The following is a 24741-nucleotide window of genomic DNA, read 5'->3' on the forward strand; positions in this document are numbered from 1 at the left end:
TTTACTCTATTGTATGACTGTAATTCCTTCAATCTTGCTGCATCTCTTAGTGTTAGTTGTAAGTTCCCTTGGTGCTCATCTTCTCTTTGTGTTTTTACCCTCCATCTCTCTGTAATCTTCTCTTACCCCCTCCTCTTTGCCCATTCCCTCTCTGCCACACTTCTTCCCTGCTTCTCTCTTCCTCTCTCTTTTTTTCTCAGGCGGGTGATGCATGCTGCAAGAGGTGTGTGTGTTTAGTGTGAGCGAGAGTCATCGGTGTGTTTGTGTGTGTGTGTGTGTGTGTGTGTGTGTGTGTGTGTGTGTGTGTGTGTGTAGGGAGAGAGAGAGAGAGACATACCGAACCCCTAACGCAGAGCATGCCTCTGCGTCCGGCAGCCGGCAAACATGAGCCACCCAGCCCTCCACGGCAGGACCAGCAGCAGCAGCGGCAGCAACAGCACACACACTCACACACACTTACACACCCTCACATACACACTGCAAACGGCAGCCAGGGGGCCAGCACTGATAGCGGCAGCTCCCGGGAAGAGGACAGCGGCATTCCCGTTCCTGACGGTGTTCCGGCTATCCGTCCCGGTGCAGAGCGGAGCCACAGTGCAAGAGCACCCATGGAGGAACCGACAGGCAACACTGTAGTCATCCGCATTGGAATCCCAGACCTGCAACAGACGGTAAGAGCTTGTTCTGCTGCCAATGCCGGGGAGAGGATAAAAGAGAGGGAAGCTGCCTCTCCCCCTCCTCTCCTCCTGGGTTCTCTCTACTTTTATTCTCTGTGCTTTTTTTCCCCATTTTCCTACTTTCCCCTTCTTTCTTCAGCCTATACCTTTTCTTTCCCCTCTTTCTGATTTTTGGTATGCATGCTTACTGGCTGGATTTTCTTGCTGGTTTCTTGGGGTTCCACCCCCCCCCCCCCATCACCCCCCACCCTCACTCCACCTTTTCACTGATGTCTCGCTAATAAATCTACCTCTTCATTAACTGGGCTTCAGCTGACTTTGACAACTGGCCACTTAGGGTGAGAGAAGGAGGGGATAAGGGGGGCCAATGTGAAAAGGCATGAGAGACGAAAAAAAGGGGGGGGGGGTCATGTGTGCCACAGTAAATTATTTGCGAGATTTAAAGCAGATACAAGATAGTTCTACCTGAACTGTGTAACTTTATCTCAACCTCAATCTCATTTTCTCTGTTGTTTCTGCCCAGCCAGACTACATTCTTCTTCATAAAATCTTTAGCCAGCAGAGTCCCTGAAGATGTAGCCCCAATCAATGCTTGATTGTAGCCACAAAAATGCAGATCCATTAGCTTATCGGTGGTCATTTCCTCCTGCTCTTTCTGTTTCACTAAACGGTACATGCATGCACCGATGCTCTCTTCACAGAATGCATATTCCTGTGACCGTTCTGACTCAGTTGTGTGTCCGCTTCTTGCAGAAGGTGCTATTGAACGGTGCAAATGTCCAAGTACATTTGATCATAATTCATTCAGCAACAGCAATTGCTCAGTGTACAGTGGGCAAGCATTCTTAATCAATTATTCTGGTAGTGTTTCTTTACAGTGAGGGCACAGTTATTTAGTTGCACATAATTAAGGACACCTTTGCTGTTAAATTGTCATATACTTAAACACATTTAAGCTAGAAAAGAAACCTTATACCTTCCGTTGCAATTGGACAACCTCATGTGTTCTGCCTATCTCTGCCTCTCTCTCCTCTCAGCAGCACACAGAAGATCAGACTATTAAAGAGATAGCATGTGACATTTTCGGTGTAACAACACCGCGCTAAGCTTTTTTATTTCTAATGTGGCCCTGTCAACAGTCCTCTACTCACCTTTCCTATTGTGCTCTCACATTTCCACTGGAGACCTTTTTTTTTTGCTAATGGTACAGCAAAATGCAGATTAAACCTTTACAGCCTGTCACTGAGCACACATGCTTGGCTGCACAATTGCTTCTCTGTAGTGTCATTTTGACTCTTTCTCCAGACATTGACAGCAAAGCTGTTTTTGTGTTTGTTATTGTTGATTACCTCCCTATTGTTGGCTACTTGGCTGAAGTAACCCATTGTATCTTAGCAAGGCTGTGGTACTGCATGCCAAGAATAAAGACAGGAAATAAAAGGAGAGCAGTTGAAAAGAAAGCAGAGAATTCCCCGAAGGTGCTGCAGAATCACTGTCTGTGAACCAAAAAAAAAGCTTTTCTGTTGAGATGAAACACAATCGCACTCAGGCATTTAAGTATGCAGATACTGTACATGCCATACAAACTGTACAAATGCGCACACACACACTCACACGTGCATACAAACACACAGAAGGGAGATATCAATATATTAAGCTTTGATTTAAAATCAGAATAATTTTTTTTTTCCCCCTTAAAATGGCAAGAAAGAAAAAAGAAGCATACTTTAAGACATCGGGCCCTACTTAAGAATTGCTTAAAAAAAAAAACTACTCAAAGAAGGAATTTACCAAAAGTTTCCATTCACCAAATAAGGTTTTTTTTCCCCCACAGGTACGTAGACATACTGTAGTACGCAGCTTTCTGATTTTGTCAATGATAGCATAAGAGTTTCTATCGTGGTACTTGATGCGTTAACAGTCAAGATGGAGGATTAAGTGACCAGAGAGCATCCATCAGTATCAAACCATTGCAGTTAAAATTCAACATGTAGAGTGCTGTCAACAATCATCAGCCACAACAACAACATCACACTAGAATTGATAAGTTAATGCTATCTAACATGCTAATACTCCCTTATATATGAGGTATAAGCAGGTTCTCACCCTTTATGAAAAAAAAAGTTATTGGTTGTCTTTGCTTCTCACATGCTGAGGTAACTTGTCCTGCATCAGAGTGCTGCTCAGCTTAAAAGATCCTTTTCCCATGTTAGTTTTGTAATTGGGAAGTCGGCTGTTTTTGTTTTAGTGTGGTATGCATGTGCATCTTCACTTCTAATGAACTGGTCTTTTAGGGAGCCACGTGCACTGTGGTTGTGTGTGCTGTAGACCACACTGAGCTGGAGTTGAACATCCACTGGTAACCAACCGTGCTGCGGGTAATGCTGCTTTCCCACATGGTTGCTCAAGTCCAGACCCAACACCACCCTGACCACTCCATAACTGCAGTCAGGTTGGGCCTCGAGATGGGGCGAAAGTAGAGGCGCATTTCAAGGGTGCTATTGATGTCCGCGTTCCACTCTTTGTGAATTCCCTCCTCAAACACAACCCTTGCCTTCCTCAAATAATCACTGCTGATTTAACTCCTTTGCACAGGAGTTCAAAAAAATAGACATTGTGGGTTGTTTTAATTTGTTAGCCATTTGTGTTTGCTTTTTCTTTGGAGGTTTAACACCAGTGGTTGCTATTTTGTAGCTTAATCGGTTATTAAAATAGCTGAAATAGTGACATTTCGTGTTCATAATATTAAATTTTGCAGCCAAACATTAATCTTATTTTGAGGGGAGCAGATGGCTAAAATGAATATGTACACATAAATTCCTGGAAAGAGAGGGCCATACCTCGAAAGCTCTAGACTTCCCCACCATGTTTTCCCCTCAGCCTGCAAAACTGGTACTGATGTCAGTCATCAAGGAGCAGCAGGTGATAAATCACCTCTAATTGAGCTGCATTTTCACAGCATTATTGTGTGTATTCAATGTTGTGAAGAGTCACTCTGAAACAGTGATACGTGTGTTCATTTGAAAAAAAATTTTTTTAGGTTGTATAGGTGCTATTATTTTATGTCAGTGTAGTTTTGAAAACATTTATACATCTTTAAATAGTAGATTATTCTGTCGTGACTCAGAAAACTGAGATCCCCTCTGGCAGCACTGACCATCATCTAGAGTAACCTTGATGGCACAGGCCAGGTGGTATTCCAGAACTGTCTTCAGGGCTTATCAGGGTTCCATGCTGTGCATTCTGCAACAAATTTTTGAGACAAGGCTTGCACAACCTGCAAATTTGTCACCTTTCCTCAATTTTGAAAAATGAGGAATGAAGGAGCCTGCCAGTGTAGGGCTATGTGTATGACAAACGGAGGATCTAAGAGCGATGCAACAGCGGGGCCACATCATCTACACCCGCCAGTTTGCCTCTCTTTTGTTACGTCTCAGTCAACAATGGGGAAGTGAACACCTCATGCATTTTTCCCACCAGTGCAAGGAGTCCCTCTACAGGAAGGGTGTGCGATATGATGATCGTAGACTGTCAACATTTAGGATATTGGGGATTTTTAAAATTTCTTCATTTTGCACATGCATATTTCTTTCAGTAAGTTTATTTTTTCATCTCTTACTCAAGTCTGCAGGGAATAGCACAGTTACCCTCAGAAAGACAGTAGATTACTGTCACCGCGTGACCTCCTGTGCTTGTGTTCTCTCAAAGCAGTAAAACATCACAATGGATGATGGGATTGGCTCAAAACCTGCTGGCACCAGTCAGCCACTGTGGTCTCATGGACAGATCTTTCAGTGTTATGGTTGTCATGGTCCTCGGTGCACTTTGATACAGTGTTTATCACGGTGTGTAACACAATACCACTATAAGCAGTAGAGGTGCTAGCGGTCCTGAGATGAATAAACACCACAGAAAAGTGGACTCTCCTGGCTCTGGTAGCTCAGGCTTTGCATCCGTAGGCTACTGGGATAGACAATGAAAGGAAAATGATCAATTTGATTCACTTGCTGTTGCCACCCATCACCCGATTCGACCGGCCCACTGAAATGACACGGTTCATTGAATCAGGTTTTTGGTTCTTCCGTCAACACTGACGGACCGAGAGGAAGCAGAGAGATAGCCAGACAGTGTTTGAGTCTTTTATGGAAAAGTCAAAAGTGACTAGGGTGTACCGAGCAAGAGATTACACTGGAATAGTCTGCTTGAAGTAGGATTACACATCTCCTGCTGCGTTTCAAGCTTGGATCAGGAGAATGGAGCACCATAGAAATACCGGGCAACACGTTTCCTTTTCAGCAGGAGAGATGGTTGGAGTGAGGCCTCATGTGAGCTGAAGCCAGAGTCTAAAATGACTTAATCCTCTTTCTCTCCCAAGCTCAGTGACTGGCCTGTTACTCAAGATTGACAGCGTGGTTTTTGCTGGCTAATTAGTCTGAAGGTGTGTGTGTGTGCGTGCGTGTGTTTGTGATATATGCAGAGTTTTGTGGTTGTGGAGTGAACTTCCTGTCACAGCGCATGAAGTTCATAATGGATTCTTGTAATGGGAATACTCATAAGTTGCTGCATAGAAATGTTTCCTTGTGCGCGCTTCAGCTGTAACTACAGTCAGCAGTTGGGTTGTCAAAACCTTCAGAAAAGTAAGGAAGCATAGTCCCTCAAAAAAACTCCACAAACACACGTTTCAGCCTCTTCCAATATCAACCTTTTTGTCCCTTCTTTCAGTCGACCTTCCTGTGATGTCACGCAGGGTTTGCTCTGTACCATTTTACAGTCTACAAGAGGACAAAACATAAATTCATTTATGGGTATAACAGCATGATCTGTACTGTACAAATAAAAACATGGCATTCAGCGTAAATCTTTATTTAGGTGCCGTTCTCTTTTGCACTCCCTGCCCTGTGTTGGGAGCGAAACCTGAGAACATGCTGGCTGTCATAACATTCATTTAAAGACTGTCAATAATTAGATAATTTGCATTAACTACATTTCACGCTGCAAATTGCAATAGCCAGCACCTTTTACTTAAAAGCTAAGTGTGTCCTGGCAAAACACAAGTATTCCAAGTCTTTTGAGTACAAGTTTGGTAACTTAGTTTATGAACTCCCCATCATTTGACCTACATTAATCATCGATTTAGTAGGGGACACTGTGGTTGACTCCTGTCTGGTATGTATTCAGTGCTGCCGTCTCATGCCAAAACTCACAAGATGGACAGCCGTGGTGATAATGTCCCAATCTTAGGAGTTGGACAATTGGAAAAACTGATATCAAAATGCAAATATATATTCAAATTTTGCATATTTGTCAACACTCCCTTGAGCTAACACCGTGTCCTAGCAGTAGAAGTTAGTTGCATTAACAATCAATATCTCAATTTCTTCAGTCAGACTGTTTACTGGAATATTATTTGCAGAGATTGTGGGTTGTTTTTTTTACTATGGGGTATGATTTGTCATTCATCATATCCAACTCCACCAAAACTCTATTTCTGTGATTGGAGCAAAAAGAGACAGCTTCCCAATACTGCTAATGGATGCCATTCATCTCTCAACAGAGGAAAGCAAGACACAGACATAAATAGTCTGCCCACTACCTGCATTCATCCATATTCTCCATTTGCCTCTCGTTTTGCCTCTATAACTGAATTTCCTCCCTTAATTAATTCACGGGAGGCATTTTGCCTTCTGAAGTATCAGAGTGTGATGTGTGGTTCTGCTGCAAAATCAAAATAAACCCAAATAATGCAAATGAGGGAATTAAAAAAAAAGGAGAGGAAAAAAAAACAACCTTTTCCCCATCCTGGCAGGTATACGTCCTTTTCAAGCTTCCAGACAAATATGAGTTGTGGGGTTTTACTCAGTATGTTCAGTGTTTATGTGGTCGTTTATGTCTCTAAGTGACATGTTTGAAGGGCTACCCTTCTCTTCTGCATGTCTTGCATACTTGGTGTGCGATACTTCGCAGTGTATGCTGTCCCATCTACGTCTCTTCATACTGCTATATGTTTATCCCTCTCACCGGCATGTTTTCATCATCTGCAACTATGGTTTCAACAATAGAGACTTGCAGGAATGACTCCTAAAGGCTGGAAATAGGTTCGCTTTGGTTCTCTTGTCTCCGAATCAGCTGAATGGGTTATCAGTTGCCTGAAGTTTGTTCTACAGCATGAAATATATCAGTCAATACCACACGCTTGAATTTTGAGGCTTTTTATGTATCATAGAAAGAGCTGGTCGCTTACAGGTGGCTAAATGAAACTGCAGGAGTTGTGGTGGATGTTTACCATCATTTAAATTGCAAAGCTACCTATGGTGACGTCAAAGTCATGCATGTACGATGTAGTTTGCAGCGTAACGCTAGCTCTTCATTTCTAGCGATTGGGTGTTGGCTTCAAAAAACATAAAAGTGATGTTTATTTGTTAAGATTATCTTGTGAAACATATCATGTAAGTCTCATGAACTTTTACTCCCGAATTCCAGTGTAGAAACGCTAACTTCCGGCTTAGCCTACGCTGAGCACATATTGTGGTCAGAGGTTTCTTGCCCTGAAGCCACAAGTCTCCTCCTGTGTTACGATGCTGAGCGTCGTAGTCGTGTCTCAGGCTTTCATATGACTTGGCCCTGATATGTGTGCTGTCTGACCGTGTTGCCATGTTAGGAACCGGCTTTCTCAGGCACCCTATTCTTCCTATCTGTTGCTGTTTTCCAACAACCTTCAGCAGTTTATTGTCAGGGGGCATTTAGTGATGCACTTGTGGATGCTTCATGTTTCATTCAGGACACTGGTGTGGATGACCTCTGAGCCCCTCTCTCTCTAGCTAGCATGCATTATAAGACTTGGAGGACACTCCACATTGTGAAAAATGCCCTATAGTAATGGCAAATGGTCTTTAATCCTGTGAATGTTTAAGCGAAATGTAACAAACCTCCCAGCTGCACTTCAAGGGAGTTAAGCAAGTTCAAACAAGGCCAATTAAAGTTAGAATTGATTTGATGCTTCTTGTAATTGCAATTTTATTGCCTGGATTTCTTTTTAAATATTGGCAAAATATCACAATGATCTCTGAATCAGCAAAGTGACACTGAACAAGTTACCGTTTACTGACTCCTTCCTTATATCATAGAACATCATACATTAGGAAAACAGAGAGAAAAGAATTTTTTGAACTTCTGTGGAATACTGTTTTAATCCTTAGATTTTTCCTCTTGTTATTGGCAGCACTTAAGGTTTTTACCCCTGGTCTCTGGGTTTCGATAATATCATTTTCATTGTTCTACAATTAATCATTTGGATATCTGATGGCTGGTACACTAAGCTGAGAGGGTCCTTACTTATGAAGGTATAAAGTGACTTCCTACCTACAGTCTCCTCTTGGTGTTCCTCATCCCATACGCACTTTAACAAAGTAAGACTGTGCTTGAATTGTGTAAAGTAGACGGGGTGTTCTTCCCCTTAAACCTCGGTCCAAATTTGGTGAGGCGCGGTCAAATTTGACTCCGAGCCTTGGGCTAAACCTCCTTCACTTTAGCAAACGAAACATGGAAATGAGTTGTAGTATTTCTTCATAACAAATATCCTCAGCTGTGCTCCTATGGAGGCACATGGGAGGAAAACGTTGTCATTTATTGATCCGTTGTAGTTTAATTTCACACCGCAGCACACACTCCACTGTACTGAAGCTTCAGAAATGCTCACTGTCTCATACACACCCTCTCTTGGCTGCTCATTTGCTAATGCTACAGTTACTGGTGTCAAACCTGCTGTCTCCACGTTCTTGCAGCTTTTGTTGTTGTTTTCTTACAAATTCACAAGCAGATCTGTTGCTGTGCTTGCTAATGCTCCCCCACATGTTGCTGGTATTGTCATGTATCTCCAGCACCTACTCTATCTTTAGTAGTTACGGTATCACAGAGAAAGAGCAAGTGCCATTGTACTGGCTCTTGTGACATCTCATATCTTATTTCATTTCATTGGCCACAAATGTTGCTTTTACTGGTAACTGATATGTTCTGGTGCTGTATAATTAAATTGACTTGACATGTGTCAGATACTGTATTGTTTGTCTCTTTGGTGTGTTTGAGTTGAAGTCACGTAGGCTATTAATCAGAAATAATTACCACTCTCTTGTCTTTAGTTGCATAGCTTTAAGCGAGCGTATTTAGGAAATGCCATGTACTGACAAATTATACATTAGAAACATTTAAATGTCACTGTAGAAGTGGCATTGTTAATTTATCAGGCAGACTTCTTCTTAGACGGTGTCCTTGGATTAGGGCGGCCATAGATATCCATCAATCCAGTGCTCTTTTCAGCAGCAAGTGTGGGTCAAGTCAGGTCCTCTTCTCCATGTGGCTGTTTATGGATTTCAGCTGTTGTGATGGAGACTAGTTTGTGTGCTTTCAGACAAATTACCCATTGAGCATTGATATGTTTTCTCCCATATGCTTTCCTCTATCGTTCAGTTGATGGTGGGTCTGTTGTTACTGCGTTACTGCACTGCTGCTCTGTACATTGTTCGTATGAGATCAGAACATTTGTTCTTTCCCTCTTTTCGGCCTCTTTTGTTCAGCTCACCAGTGTCGTGAGCTTTTGTTTAGTGGCCAAAGCCTCAATTACAGACATCATATGTCTTCGATGCTTCATTTTTCAGTTTTTCATCTCCCTCCCTGATCTAGTGTCTGTTTTCAGCCTGGCTGTGGTGGTTATAGGGACTCTGACCGTCTGCTTGGATATTGGATCTCTATATTGACCAGTTTGTTTATACTGGTATTGTATTAATGGTTCCTGTGGTCGACTTTCCATCAAAATTTAATGCAAATTGTAATTACTTTTTGTAGCTAGCTTTTGCCAGCAATATTCAGTTTCATTCCCTCAGTCATTCAGTCCATAGTGGTGTATATTGATCAGTGGAAGGTAACTGTCAGAGTTGGAATCCTGTTTTATATGAGTTTGTCACTTCCTATCGGTCTGAAGTGACCACATTTTAATCCATCTGTTTTTTTTTAGAGTTTTTGTTTTTAGTTTTTTTGGTCCTCGCACATTCAATATCACAAAGCCTCGAGTCACCCCGACTACCACAACAAAAAGAGAATGTGCCTTCTTCTGAGTGGCTTTTTCCTCGTTTTTATGATGTGAGTGAAATGTGTGCCTTCTCGGTTTCCACCTCGATGAGTGCATGACCATATTTAATGTGCTGCTTGTCCCCTCGCCTGCCGCTCGCTCACTGTTGGTTAAACCAAAAGCTACAATTCAGTGTGTGGCATAGACAGCCTGACATGGGAGTGGATTTTTTTCACTCCTGTTCCACTCTTTTGATGAAACACAACCTCAGATCTGCGAGATTCCCGGCCAAATATCAGCGTGATGCAGCTCGGTGATGTTGTAAGCGTGCTCAGGCCTGGAGCAACGTGGGAGCAGGGAGCAGGGAGCGGGGAGGGGGGACGGTCGTGTTTCTGCACTCTACGAGCAACTGCACAGTAAAAGGGGCCGCGTCAGTTTTTTCTACAACTCCACTGTTGGCCTCGCCCATGCTGTGATGCAACCTCCCACCTCCTTGTTTGATTTGATCAGGAACTTCTATTAACCTTTTCAGCACTGCAGTTTGAACCGTGGGTCCATAAACACAAAGTGTGCCCAGTGGAGAGTCCACCCAGTCCTGTCCTTGCCAAAAGCTTTGTAGAATCGATGTAGATTGTGGTGTTTATGTCAAATTTGATAGAGTTATGAATGGATTCTGTTGTATTTGTATGGATAGGATCATTGCTAACACGGTATTTTCTGTCCACCTCAGAGTTAGAGTGGCTGTCTAAACGAAGGGTCGCTGGTTTGATCCTCACTTCACCTGGTGACCATGTCCAAGTACCCTTGAGCAAGATACTGAGCCCCTAATTGCTCCTGATGGCCCTGTGATGGACTGGCGACCCGTCCAGGGTGAACCCCACCTCTCACCCAATGGCAGCTGGGATAGATCATTCATATAGACCTAATAGTTGCTGGGCTTGTCTTGATTTTGTCTTTGCAAGCGAACCTTACCTTCAGAACCCTCGAGACTGCTAAGACACAAAGTTGAATGATCTGAAAGTTGATCTGCCAAAAGTAAATCCAGAAGTCATTTGACCCATGTTTCCGTTCCTCCCTGTACAGGGTGGCTGTAAAACAATATAATGCTGCTTTGAATCACGTCAATGGAAACGCTGCTTATGTGTTTCTGTCGGCAACCTATTCAATATTTGTTCTCTACATTTCCTCTAATAATGCTGTTTGTCATATCCAGCACAGGTGTGTAAACCTGTGTGTAGTTTTCTCTGCCTCTTTCCCTCGACCATTGTTTTATGTCTCTTAATGTTCACTTGGAAATTAATGTGCAAGGCTGTATTGCCCGTCTTTTTTGGCCTCCTTTCCCGCTGTGTTCCCTCCGCATTCCATGTCTCTCAACCCGCTTCCGTCACGCTACAGTGGTTTGACAGTTATGCCCACACTGATGGACATATGCGATGTTGTATCAGATTGTTAGGCATTACTCTGGAAAGTCTCTCATGTTGACGTGTTGCTATTTTTAGCTTCATTCGCAGAGTCAGGGGGGACAGAAGACGTGGCTTGCATATTCCTAACGTCCATCTGCCCACAACTGTCGTCAAGGGAGCGGGATGGGCTCGAGACTTGACCCAGTGTTACACCCCTTCCCCGTATCCTCGTCTCACTCCCTCTTCCTCCCCTGGCTGCAGCTCCATCTGTCCACTTGGTCCTGCCCACAGAAAGATAAAGCAGGAAAGAGAATAGGAGGTGTAATGTTCTTGCATGGCAGACTAAGAAAGAACCAGTTTGACCCAATACAGACTGATTGTGAAGCTATTCAAAATGTCCTTTCATAGCATAAAGCACATTTTATTTAGTGTCGGCACAGATTACAATGACTGTGATGTAATAAGCAAATCAATGTTGTTTTTAGAGCATGGATGCTAATAAATAAAATCATAAAACAATTAAGGGTCACAAGAGGAGAGCCATTTCTAATTAAACTCCGTGATTGGTTTATTGATCCACTCACCTTTTGCATTAACTTTATTTTATAGCCTCTGTCGCTCCTCTCGTCTTTGTTTTTCCTCCATCTCTCTCTTCGTGAGTCTAATCTGGGAATTGATGGAGACATTAATATTAGTCCAACCACTCTGAGCTTTTTGTTACAGGTCTGGCTGAGACGTCTATTGTGTTTATTCAGGTGGAACACTTCTCCATTTTAATATTATATCTATAAAATGAAAGAAGATAACGCTTGATTTTAATATACAATCTCCTCTCTTAGGCATTGGATGGGCTGATGGGGCTTCCACATCTGTTTGTCTTGTGCACTTGAACTGAAAGTGTATCCAGAGTTGCAAGCTGTCTCAAAGAGCCTCGATCAGTAATGATCAGTGCAGTCAATACAGTGATACTCCTCCCTACCCTGCTACCTGTGTGGGGGGGTTACTCCTGGCAATTTACACGCTTCCAATAAGCTGCACTACAATGGTGGACATTCACCTTAACAGCTTTTGCTGTTGTATCGGTAGTAAAACAAGCCTCTTTAGCAATAGCAGCATAGCCGTATGCTAGAAAAGTGTCTTATTTTCCCCTCTTTCTTCGTTTCTGTCTTACTGTGTTCCTTCTTTGCACTCTGAAATAAAAACAGCAGTTACATCTTTATTGCTTTTGCTGCTGCTGCTAACAGAAAGCAATGCAGATAGCTTAAACTCACCTGCTTTCTACTCTACATGATGGTTTGACATCATAGTGATCCACGTTTAGGACCTGGAAAAAGCCCATGTTCAGTTACTAATGTGGGTTCTCTGTAACAGTGAGATGACTCATTGTTTCACGCAGTACACAGATGATCCATTTGATGTTTTTAATCCAGCAGGATCTGGCTGCTCCTCCGTCTAAACTTCATTTAACCACATGGATGCACAGTGTGCACTCAGAGGTAGTCAGGCATGCTGGAAATGCTTGATATGCTATACTGGGTTTTTAAGGGAACACAGAAAAGATGCATTTAATATTCACATTACTTTACACACAGAATATATTCACATTTGTGATTTCAAATATATAATATTGCGATTTCCAAATATATTTAATTACTAGCTACTCCACAAATGTCAAAACCACGCATGTACTTTACCCTGTAAATACTTCTGAAGTTCTTGCTGGTTGTGCACGTGTGTTGTGCTCTCTTCTCGGCATGTGTGGCTGTACCTATGTTCGCTGTGTGTCTCGGCCTTTATGAGTGTTCAAATCTCCCCTGTGACTGACGTTAACTCTAGATCTTGTTGGCATTTTCACTCTCGCCTGTCAAGAGTAATTGAGAAGAGGACTTTAATCATTTTTTGGTGTGTGCTAGCATGTCTTTGTGCACATGATGTGTGAATGATGCAGAGGAGAGGTGAATGGCTGTGAAGAGGGAATATGGGCGTGTGTGAGTGTGTGTTTGTGTGTGCACTTATGCTTCCTACCTTTCATTGCATCTGTGGCGTGTTCAGCATGTTCCTTATTAATCCCAGTCACAACTACCTCTTGTACAGCTTCAGAGGGAGGACACGCACACCGATAAACTGTGGCGCTGGCTGATGTTTTTCGCCTGCTTTCACCAGCTAACTGAGAATGTTTTAATGAAAACCTTCCTCTCGTTTCAACATCATCTGACCCAATCATTCCTTACAACATCACTGTAAGTTGTAAATTTTCATTTGACAACTATCTCAAGAAGGAAACAGAACACGGTGTGAAAATTGGCAGTTCAAATTCCTTGGTTTCACTTTTTTGAATAAGGTTTACACACTACTGCCACCTGCTGGCGAGGAGAGCTATGCCCTCACACTGTGGTTCAGAATTTATGTGCTCAACTATTGCTGGTTGCATCTTTGGCTCTTTTGTGCAAGTGCAAATTTTTGGTCAAGGCGCAGGCACATTGTCCTTCATCGACACAAGTTCTTTTGCCAGTAGTTTAGTTTGTCTTTGCCCTTAAAGGCAACACAATACAAAGCTTCCTGATCTCCTCCCCTTCTGTCTCTTCTGTTTCTAGTCAGCGGTGTGTGCAGAAATGTGAGTGCACTTGCTCAGTAATCATGGCTGAGATTGATGATTCCTGTGGCCATTGTGTAACAGCTGAGCAACTACTGTGTGTGTGTGTGTGTGTGCGCGTGTGTGTGTGTGTGTGTGTGTGTGTGTGCGCGTGTGTGTGTGTGTGTGTGTGTGTGTGTGTGTGTGTGTGTGTGTGTGTGTGTGTGTCATGACTTTGTGCTGCATGAATGAATGTGGGCTGGTTGTCTGATGATGAAGAGTTTGATCCCATGCTTATTTTATAAGGCGGCAGAAGACTGCAGATTTGATTTAATGTGATTCTGGGACATTAACAGCCTGACTTTGGGAAATAGTTTTCTTAAGATGCTTAATCCAAATGCTGAAGGTCATAGTTTAAAGCTTTATCAATATTTGTTATTTAGCCAGTGACACAATGTTTGACGCTATAATACCAGGTGAATATCTAGTTGAGATTTAGTAATCTGGGTATTCTGTCGACCAGGACGTCTGTTGTAACAGAGCAGAAGATTTTAGGTGGTCAAAGGTCAAGGTCAGTGTGACAGGCACACATCGCAGGGACAAGGAACCGTGATACAGGATTCTAGTTTATAATTAGCAGCAGTATTGACGGATGCTATATTCAAGAATGTTGTGTATATGGCTAGAATGTGTTGGTCAGTGTTCAGTGATTTGTTCGACTTGTGATGAGGATTTAATAACCAGGTATTCAAAGAATAATAGACACACTGACTCATCTGTCCTTTTCTATGGTCCCGGTCATATTTGTTGTTTAAAACATATACTCATGAATCACCGTGCAAAATATAGCTACTATGTCAGCCTCAGTTTGTTTTATTATCGTCCCAGTCACAGGACTACTTGATTAAATGGCAGCATGCAAAACCCTACCGTCGCTGCTGTGGAAATGTTTGCTGCTGCATTGCTCCGTCCAGGTGTTATGACAAGTTCCGCCTGCAACATACTTTAGTGTTCAGCTGTTAAATAAGATTATTTGTTTCTCTGCCAAAACAAAAACGAACCCACCCCTCCCCCCCATTATTCTATGGCTCATTTCTGCACCAAAAACAACGATTTTTGTTTGCCCGTACACCTCGAGCACCCAGTGTCTCATTTAAAGGATGGATTATTAGCTCATCAATGATATTTTAAGAACCATTTAACTTCCAGCTGTGTGTTTGGTTCTGTGTGTAACAAATTAGGATGCAGTTATTTGTAATATCACCACAGGGGTGGAAGAACAGAGGGGAGTTTGCAGTAGAAACGTGAGCAGAAGTTGAGTGTGAACTGGCAGCCAATTGACTCTGACCAGCGATTACAGCCTTTTCCTTCTTCACAGATCCAAGGTTCTCTGCAGATAAGGTTCCTCTGAGTCTCAGCAGTTAAAGCTGCTCCTCTTGAAGCAGTCAGAACTTCTATAATCTCTTAAGTGTTTCCACAAGGATTTTTTTTTCTTTTTTTCCAAGCAGTGGAGGCTTTCATTGCACCTGGGGTGGTGTACCTGTATCCACACTGGCAGCCAGAATGGATATCCATAGCTAATTTTGAAATATGAAAAAAAAAATGCTGCAAAATAAACTTAATCACATATTTATTGCCTTCTTTTCATACACAATGGCTCTTTAAGCCATCACTTTCACAGGGTTCTCTATAATAGCCTCGGTGGCAAAGTTTTCAGCCTGGCTGAGAGCACTTAATTTTTCTATTTTTAAGAAGTGTACGCAGTGCTGGGTAGCATGCAGATTAGCTGCTTCCCCTGCAGCATGTTGCTCTGGTCTTCACCTGACATAAAATAGCAACTTATTAAAACAGAAAATCCACATCAGTTTGTTCTGGTTATCCTAACCTATGCTCCGTTTGTCACTCTGCTCTGAGGGGACAATAATTTACTCTCATTGTTGGTTATTTGATTGTCATGACATCGCCAGTGACTGACATTTTGTCACTGTCCCAGTTGTTTATCGTCAAAGTGAGGCGAGGGCGGACACCTGTTCGTTTGAGTTCAGTGGAGCGGACAGCTCTGCAGAGGCGTTTTTCTTCCGCTGGTGTCAATATAGGAAGAGGATTTTGCTGTAGCGCTACTGTTAATACAGCTCCGGGAATCCTTGCGCAAGTAATTAGAAGCTCTTCTACCTCTCTGTCCTGTCTGGAGGGGAAGCAGTTCCTGTGGAGTTCGTTCTTGTTCCTGTACTTGCTGCACATACTCTTTTTTTCCCCCCTATTTTGCTTTCGTACCCATTGACAATAATGAAAATGGTGGCTTCGTGACATTTCCTAGAATATGGAAACAGCAGTGTGACATTACGGCAAAGTTTTGAGAGATTAACTTGGTTTCAGGGATTACGGTCTTTTCACAGGACCGAGGGCACTCATTGTTTTTAACTGCATTCTAAGAACCACTTTGGTTGTCCAAAGGTCGCACACACACACACACACACACACACACACACACACACACACACACACACACACACACACACACACACACACACACACACACACATTCAAACCCACTTTTGACCAGCATCTTAACTGCTGATGATGACAAATGATGGAGTAATGCCATGTTATTATTCCAAAGGTGACAAGTCAGTTCAGTTGTGATATCATACATTTCTGTAGAAACAGGTTTTTGGCTGTGATATCAAATATTTTCAAAAAATACTGTTTTTTCTTCATCATAATGTATTAGTTTTTGATCCCTTTCTTAGAAATATGATTTGTCTCATTGTTTTTACCACGGATGCTTGATAATATCGTCCCTGTATCAATAGATATATCTGTCTGATGGCTGATCTGTACCACAGCCCAGCTTAGCTCGTCTCTTCTTTGCTCATCCTCTGTTGTTGATGAAGAGGGAATAATACGATTAATGTCAGATTCGTGTTCTTTAGAAATGAATAAACATGTTGCTTTTTCAAATTCATAATTACAGGTGTTTTTTGGTGTGTGTATAACATTTCATATAAACTTGTTTTATTGATAAATATCATTTCAGAAATAGCTGCATATCAATATCCAATATCTTGCCTCCTGTAGCAGCCAGATGTTCTACACACATCCCAGCTCTCTGCTGGGTTGTCCTTGACAACGTGCCATTTCAACAGAAATTAAACTCAACTCTTTGGTTCAAATGGACAAAATAAATCATGGGCTGTTGTACACGATTGAGGGAAGTCCAGCCTCAGCATTTTCTGGGAGAAGTGTATGTTCACATGGTAGTTTTCAAGGTATCTGAATCCTGATGGTAGCCCATTAATCCAAGTTAATTGAATCAATGCCGTTTTCTCCTCCTCGTCTCAGGGGTGCATGCTAATAGTCTGGATGTTAACCCTTGGCTGATGTGTTCATTTTTGTACTAGAAAGTCCACTGTGTGTAGAAACAGAATTGGTTTCATAGGGTGTGTAGGACTTGGAGGGATCGCTCGGCAGACATTCAGGATCATGTTCATTTTCATTAGTGTATAATCACCTGAATCATTTGGTTTTTATATTGGCTTAGGAGAGACATTTTTAGTAATATGAAGAACGATCGTTTTCCCACTGAGATCATGCTATCACATCTACAGTAGCCCAGAAGGGACAAATTAGCATTTTCACATTTTAGTTTGCTCTTTTTCAATTGCCAATTGTTTTTGTCTTCCTTGTTTACATTCTTACTTCTTGCAACCTCTCTAAAGAGGCTAGTTGGGCTTTGTTTTCACAGTTATTTTAGTTCTTTCATTCGACTCTTGTAGCCGAATGCGTTTGCACAGCTGGTCTCATTGTTTAACCAAGCTGAAGCTGGATGGCCAACCATGGCGAGGATGATGATGAGGAAGAAAGCTGCAAGGGTAGAGACCTGAGTCACAATAATTGAGGTGATTTAAACCTGTACCCTCATCTGAACTCCATTAGGAAAAGAACATTTAAATGAGTTGTTTGATCGTCGTTTTATGTACAGGCCCAATAAAAGAATTCACACTTGGTTAATAGAAATCAGGATCAAGACGTAGCTATTTGGCATCTTTATGATCCAACAAAATCTCACAGATGACAGTCATCAAAACTGGCTCAATCATCTTCATTGACTTCTGGGTTTTAGCTTTTGTGTCTGCTTGACACCAGTTAATAGGGATCCTTAATAAAATCAAATCAAATTTGACATAATCAACACACCCACAATGTCAACAGCCATGCAGTTTATCATGAATCATCGTTGACAGAGAAAGTTCCAGTTGAAAGTTTCCATGTTTGTGGCCACACAGCCCCAGTGGTCTGGTCTGCTGCAGCCACAGACTGATTAGTACCAATTAGTACTTGTCATTAATTCATGCTCTGTCACATCCGTCAAACAAACAACCTTTAAATTGCTGGTTTTCTGAATGGAGTTTGGTACCTCTCCATCTCTTTCGGTCTCCATCTCATTTCCGTCATGATTTTTTCCCCCCCCCACATCTGTGTGTCCTCATAAATTCTGCGGCGATGTCTGTCGCTGTTGTCTCCATGTTCCACTAGCTTGTATAGACAATAAGACTGCTGTGCAAATGCCTTCAGCATCAAAATTATGTAAGAGCTTGCTCCAAGCTAGCGAAAACACAACAAGCCTCATTTTTAGGTGATGATCCACTAATGAAAATACAGTCATGAATATTATATATTACTCTTAAGTAAGGCTTTTGTGAAGAAGCCACTCTAAACGTGTCTGTATTAACCCTTAAAGTGCTGTGAAATTTGCGTTCTTGTCCTTTTTAAATTATCATAAAATATTGGTGTTACTGAATGTATTGATATATTGTTTTCCTGCTGTTCATGTGTGCGCAGGACTGTGTTTGGAACTCACCCCTCTTTTATATTTAATATATACATCATTACAGTTTTATTTTGAGGCAGTCAAATTCTGCTGCCAGTGTTGCCTTGACTCTCACCGCAACATTTTTCTATGAAATGCTCTTTGGGGTGTTTTTGTTCCCTCTAACTTTGCCGTCGGTCTTGTGGTATTACTTTATTAAAAGTAGAGTCTAAAAGAAATATCTTGTGTACGTCCTCTTTATTAGGATGGGGATTTGTGCTTTCTATTTTATTGTTTATGTAATGTTGTTCTACCGCCAGTCAGACCGACACAATGAAGTTATATTAAATGTATCACATGGCGTCTTTTGAGTTTTGTCGGAATGCCATCTGAAGTTGCTCCATGCATTCCGAAGCTGGAAGTTTCTTTGAAAATACCTGGTAAATGACCTGACAGTACTATGACAAAGGTTGGTTTAGGTTTAAACTCAAAAATGAGTCCAGAAATGATCACTTCTTGGGCTTAAAAAGTATTTAGTGCTCTTGGACATAATGCATTTGTTTTTCGGTGAAAAAGCATATTCCCCCGATGGATTTATTCGCATTCTTTACTTTTTGCAGTTATACCCAGGAAGAGAAATGCAGAATGATCCGTATAGAACCCACATAATCATGAGACATCTGGACATCTTAAGACATCGCTCTGTTGCTAAAACTGGGTGTTTTAAATGAGACGTGGAGACATTACCTCACAGATTGATGTATGTATTCAGTTATCTGTACTTTAATCCCAGCCATGTGTGTGTGGTTTTTTGTGTGTGTGGCTAAAACACACCAGCATTGTCACAACTGTCATAATATATTACATTTTCCGCTGAGGAGAAAAGTTACGTCCAGCTTTTAGCTTGAGGCTCTCATCGCAGGGGTTTGTGTGGGTGTAATCTGTGTTGAGATGGTGTCACACTGGACTCTGAATTCATGACCATGTAATGGGATGCAAGCCCAAACCCCTGTGTCCCCCAGCATGCGTCACCAGAATGTCTCTTAAGGTGAAAGGGGATGAGGGACCTGCTGGCTACAGTTGGAGGGGTGCATGAAACCTTTGTGTTGTTGGACATTTGTAGGGTTGTACACAGATAATTGAGTAAAAAACTGTTTTCATACAACTTTCCATGAGAATTAAGTTGAATAATTACAGTATCCTCTACTGAGCAGTTGTAGAGTTGTTAAAAAAAAGATTGTTTATCTAACATCTTGGTTGGAGCCCCATTGAGATAAACACACTGTAGAGAGAAAAGAGACTTAAGAGGCAGAAATAAACTTGCTCGGTAAGGGGAGGGGGTAAAAAGAGACATTTGCTCGTCAGGCTCCAACATGTGCTACCTCTTGCTGCTCATCCATTATAAATGGCTGTTTTAACTGTGCCATAAAATATGAAAGGCTGCGAGATGAAACACTATTAGTTTATATCCCAGTTAGCGAGTCGACTCCTACAGGATCATCTGATTGAGACAGAAGGACATACGCACCTGGTTTCCGTTCTGGACTTCAGCCAAACATAAGCAAATCCAAGCAGCAGTGAACCAGAGGCAGACGGAAGCATTTTTATACAGCCTGTCAAATTAAGTCAGACCTAGTTGACTGCAGGGATAGTTAGCCTAGCGACACAACATAAACAGGAGCTTCCTGTGGCAGAGTTCTGTTACGACAATTATGTTACAACAGATGCTCAACTTTACTAGAAAACCAACACGTGTTAGCACAGCTAGTGCTATGTATTATCCATTAAGGGCACTGGCTATGACTCTTTAGCTTTCCCCTCATCCAGAGGAGGCTCAGCACTGTTAATTAGTGCATATGTCATCTAGCCAGCGACAGCCAGAGGTCTTGGGAGATGGAGCCAGGGCTGTGTGAGAGTCATTACACTCCATCATCTCAGCACTCTTCTCCCTCTTCTTTCACTTCACTTCACCACTATGCTTCACTCTCCTTTTCTCTTCTCTGTTGATGCATGACTTCTCGCTAAAAGACAACAATGCCCTGTCTTTTTCTATTGTGACCTGATGGCTTCTGTGTCTTTAGAGATACTAGAATCATGTCCCGGCCTCGTGCATCATCCTTGATTGCATAATCGCAAACAAACACACACAAACAATACATCTTAATTAGCGAGACACCTCTGGGCCATGTTTTGAATTTAAATGTGGAATGATATAACATGCATTTGCGTCCACATAGAGGATCTATATGCACAATTTCTAGTTTTGGTTTTTTCATATCCTACGAAATGAAACCCATTTAACATAAATCCATAATCAAAAAATGTTAATGTATTTGGTCAAATTTCTATGAAAATACTAGTCATAATATATGAGGCTTATGTTGTATCATGAGCATGCAGCACTTACAGTCGCCTCCTAACCAGATTCACCCCTTTACACCCGATAGATACGGCATAATTCAGCCAAATCTAAACATGCAAACATGCTCTGAGACATTTCTCTGTGTCTTTTTTAACATCTAGGAATGTATCTAACGTGCCAATTATAGACCTATAAATCCATTTTTAATTGTAGGTCAGTTTTTCCTCAGCAGATCTTCTACATTACCCCCCCCCCCTTCTTTTTTTTTAAGAGTTTTTAACGGGGTCAAACAGTGACAGTGGTCACCGTGCAGACAGGAAGTGACTGTGACTTGCACTTAAACAAGACCTCCAACCTCTCCAGCTACTATAAGTTGTTTGTTCTGACCCACCGAAACGACTCGTGTTTAGCTGGGAGTGGTTATGTTTAGCAACAGAAACACATGGGTTCCCTTTCGGGAAAGGACCAAGAAACATTAACGACCGTCAAATTGACAAAGTGACTTCCTATTTTCTTGTGGTCATAACTACTGCGACCACTAGATGGCGTGTGACTATATGACTATAGATTGTTTTTCATCTGTTGCATATGTGACTCATCTGCTCTCTCTTTTTGGCAGGACAGTGGCTTTTTTGACCAAATATAGATAGTAACAACAGAAGTAATACATTAATTTCTATGTACGATTGGCATACAAGTTTGGACATCGCCATGGCTACGAGAGTCCAATCAACATTGCTCCATCATACTGGGAACCAGCTCACCTCTGTCCATTCATGTATTTTAATTGTTTTGAAACCTGGGGACATTCTTTGAACTTCTCAATTGTGTAAAGTTCCAAATTGCAACCTGATTTCAGAGTAGCTCAATCCTTTCTGGAAATAATTACTGCTTACAGCCTGCAAATAAACAAAATGAAAATTGCAAATTAGCACTGAGGTTTAATTTTTTTGTTGTTTAGTACTCCTGATGGAAACTAATACCACTTACTGCTGTTCCTGTAGTAGCCTGTACTAGAGTGCATGTAGTGTATTTGTTGTCCTATTGAAATACCTGTTACATCTACAGATGGACGCTTTGCTTTTACATTGAGAAAGAAATATTTACTTTGAATTAATGTATTGAACCCTTAAAGTGAAATATTCTTTAAACAGGCAGGTGACAATTGACATCACTCTTATTTAAAGATACGTTCATCAAGATGGAGTATAATTCTAGCTACCTTTACCATCCAGAAACATCATGTCTGACATCTGAATGCCCATTCTTAATTGAAAGCGCACAGCTTCTTCTGTCCTCCTTCACGCTTCCTCTGCTCATTGTGCCACAAGTGTGACCTACAGTTTGACTCTCATCTTTTCCCTCAAGCTTCCCCTCTCCTGTCCAATCATCTCTGTCTCTAATTTGAGCAGACAAAGATCAAGGCTTGGCCTTTGATGAAAAGAGTGTGAAGACGAGAGGGAGAGTGAAAGGAAGAGTGCCGTACCCCAGGGAGTTTGATCTCAACCAGTGTGTAAATGAGTTTGACATGCAGGGGCATTGATAAACACACAAGGCCACAGCGGCTGAACATGTAAACAAGCAGGAACACAAGCAATACAACTGTGACAGAAGAATGTGATTCAGCATTTCTCATGACAAATTGCCGTGGCGTGGTGGCCCACTGAAGTGTTTGGTCCAGCCGCATCTCTGCAGTGTAGTTAAGCACATTGGAGCTCGCTCTCTCTCTCTCTCTCTCTCTCTCTCTCTCTCTCTCTCTCTCCTACTGCCGGTTCTTACACTCTTTTCTTGAGGTAAAAACACTCCTTTCCCCTCATTTTATTATTTTTTTCCCCCCGTGATCATTTCCGTGTTCATAATAGAACTGAAGGTTAGACTGTTCTTGGCTCATTATGAAATACTTTCCTTCCATTCATGCAGAACGTGTACATGCTCACAGATTGTTGGGATTCAAGACATGTTGATTGAGAACAACAACACAGGAGAAATATACATACTGTGACGTACTTATACATCTGAAAAATGTCTACGTTGTTGGTTTGCGTGAGTCGTCTGCTTGTTGTGATATCATCATGTTCTCTAGCTGCGGGTTCACAGTCGGGTAATGTAGTTACACATGGTTGAGCATTGAATAACACAGAGATTGACCCCTCACAGCTACTGTAGTAGGATTTGTTGACATGCATGAACATGTATTTTCTCACTGCATCAACCAGCAACGGCGGATCTGCAGCTCTCAGTGATTAGAGCCGTGATCATACCTGCAACACAGGCAGCAGATTGCTGTACACCTCATCATGAACAGTTTGCACTATTACATCTTGTGTTGAGTAATTTATTCTTATGAAAGTTGTTGAACCTGATGTTGGTCCGTGATGATTAATTGAATGAAATTGGCTTGCAGAGAAAACAAACACAGATGAATTAGCCTCCATTTCATTTTTGTTATATTCTCACCAGCAGGGAATGTTCCCACAATATTCTTTTAGAAAAAAAAAAGTTTTAATCTAACATTTTAAGGTTTCTAAATTATTTCAAATAAAGTTCCCAAAAAAGTCGACAAAACTGCAACACTCTGATGGGTTGTTGAATATTTGATCTATGATCTATTGCCTGAACCAGCCTTCTCAGGAGGTTCTCTTGTTGTTCCAAATTCTGGGAGCAAACCAGAGAGATACAGCAACATAATTTATCTCAGAGCATTTTAAATATGTCTGGCTGGTTTCAGTGGGTGTTGTAGTCTGGTGGTGGGTCATGGCAGCCAGTTTGAGTGGTTGAACTCAGGATGGAACAGCAGTGACTTGCTTGTTCCTTCAGGCGTCTCCTGCCACCTGTCCTGGCAGTGTCGCTGCCAACATTTGGGAGGTTTGCTTCAACGTTTCCATCTCAGGATAAGAGAAAAGACGGCCCTTTTCAATGGGTCTGGAAGTAGTAGCATGTAATTTATAATGTAGAAAATGTTCTGTATTTTCAATATAATATGGCACATAAGCAGGTGTTTTACGTGGCTTCCAAACAATGTGGCTTGTGGTCAGAGTTGAGACGTGTGAACCTGCTCCGGATGGGAGTCATTCTGTCATCTGACGATGCATGAGTTAATCTATCAGCACCGCAACATTATGCTCCTGCAAGACGTGAGATGCAAAGCCATTTGGATGTATTTCTCTTTGGAGTTCTTTGCATTTGTCTCTGTTGAGTATGTTTATGTCTGGGTTCATTCACGGCTCTGCGGCGGATGGCGAGCTCTTCCCATTCAGACAAGATTGTCCCAATTGGCTTTCTTAATCCTTCTCAATACTCTATCCTCTCTAAATATGCTGGGAAAAAACAAACCTGATCGTTTCAGTTTGAAGATGCCGCTTGTGTCAAAGACACGTTTTACATTGGAGGAAATGCATCCTTCCAAGACTTGGTTGAATTTTGGAGGGCTTGTTTCTGTAGTTTCGAGTCGGCTATTCTAAGGGTGCAGCTGCTGGGTGACGTGCGCGGCTGAGTGCGGCGTTCTCCGTCTGCACAGAGTCAAAACAGACGCGCATGGGAAGTGCTTCTGATGTTCTCTCTTATCCTACTTTACACATTACAGCGCAAAGCAGTTGTCTTAATGTAATCTGTCCTCAATCGCCTTCGTGAAGTTTGATAATTCTTATTACAAATACATATGATATTAAATTGGAATATTGCTCTGTTCTTTGGAAGCAGCTTGGAAATTGTTTTAATCAAATGGCTGTAATTTCAGTTTAGAATCATTGATCAATTGCAGTGAAAGAGTTTTAGCTAGGTAACATTAGATAGCTAGCAAAGCTGCAAACAATTGTCAATCACTTTATATCAATGCCACAATCAAAACAAGCACAAA

The 24741-nt window shown here is 41.8% G+C and overlaps 1 protein-coding gene across 7 annotated transcripts in view; it reads left to right on the forward strand.

Moving 5' to 3' along the window:
• The first annotated feature begins 206 nt into the window (after nt 1-206).
• The window catches only part of shank3a (SH3 and multiple ankyrin repeat domains 3a), a 141492-nt gene continuing 116957 nt past the window's right edge, over nt 207-24741 (forward strand). For all 7 annotated transcript variants that reach the window (XR_015117052.1, XR_015117053.1, XR_015117051.1 and 4 more), the window contains exon 1: nt 207-671. Coding sequence is in view for 4 of the 7 variants with exons in the window: in XM_086208806.1 (XP_086064932.1) it covers nt 357-671 (315 nt within the window). In the remaining 3 variants the exon portion in view is untranslated. The remainder of the gene's footprint in view (nt 672-24741) is intronic.

Source organism: Aulostomus chinensis, chromosome 7, assembly GCF_037954235.1.
Source record: "Aulostomus chinensis isolate RoL2024-O1b breed Wild chromosome 7, RoL_Achi_v1.0, whole genome shotgun sequence".
NCBI lineage: Eukaryota > Metazoa > Chordata > Actinopteri > Syngnathiformes > Aulostomidae > Aulostomus > Aulostomus chinensis.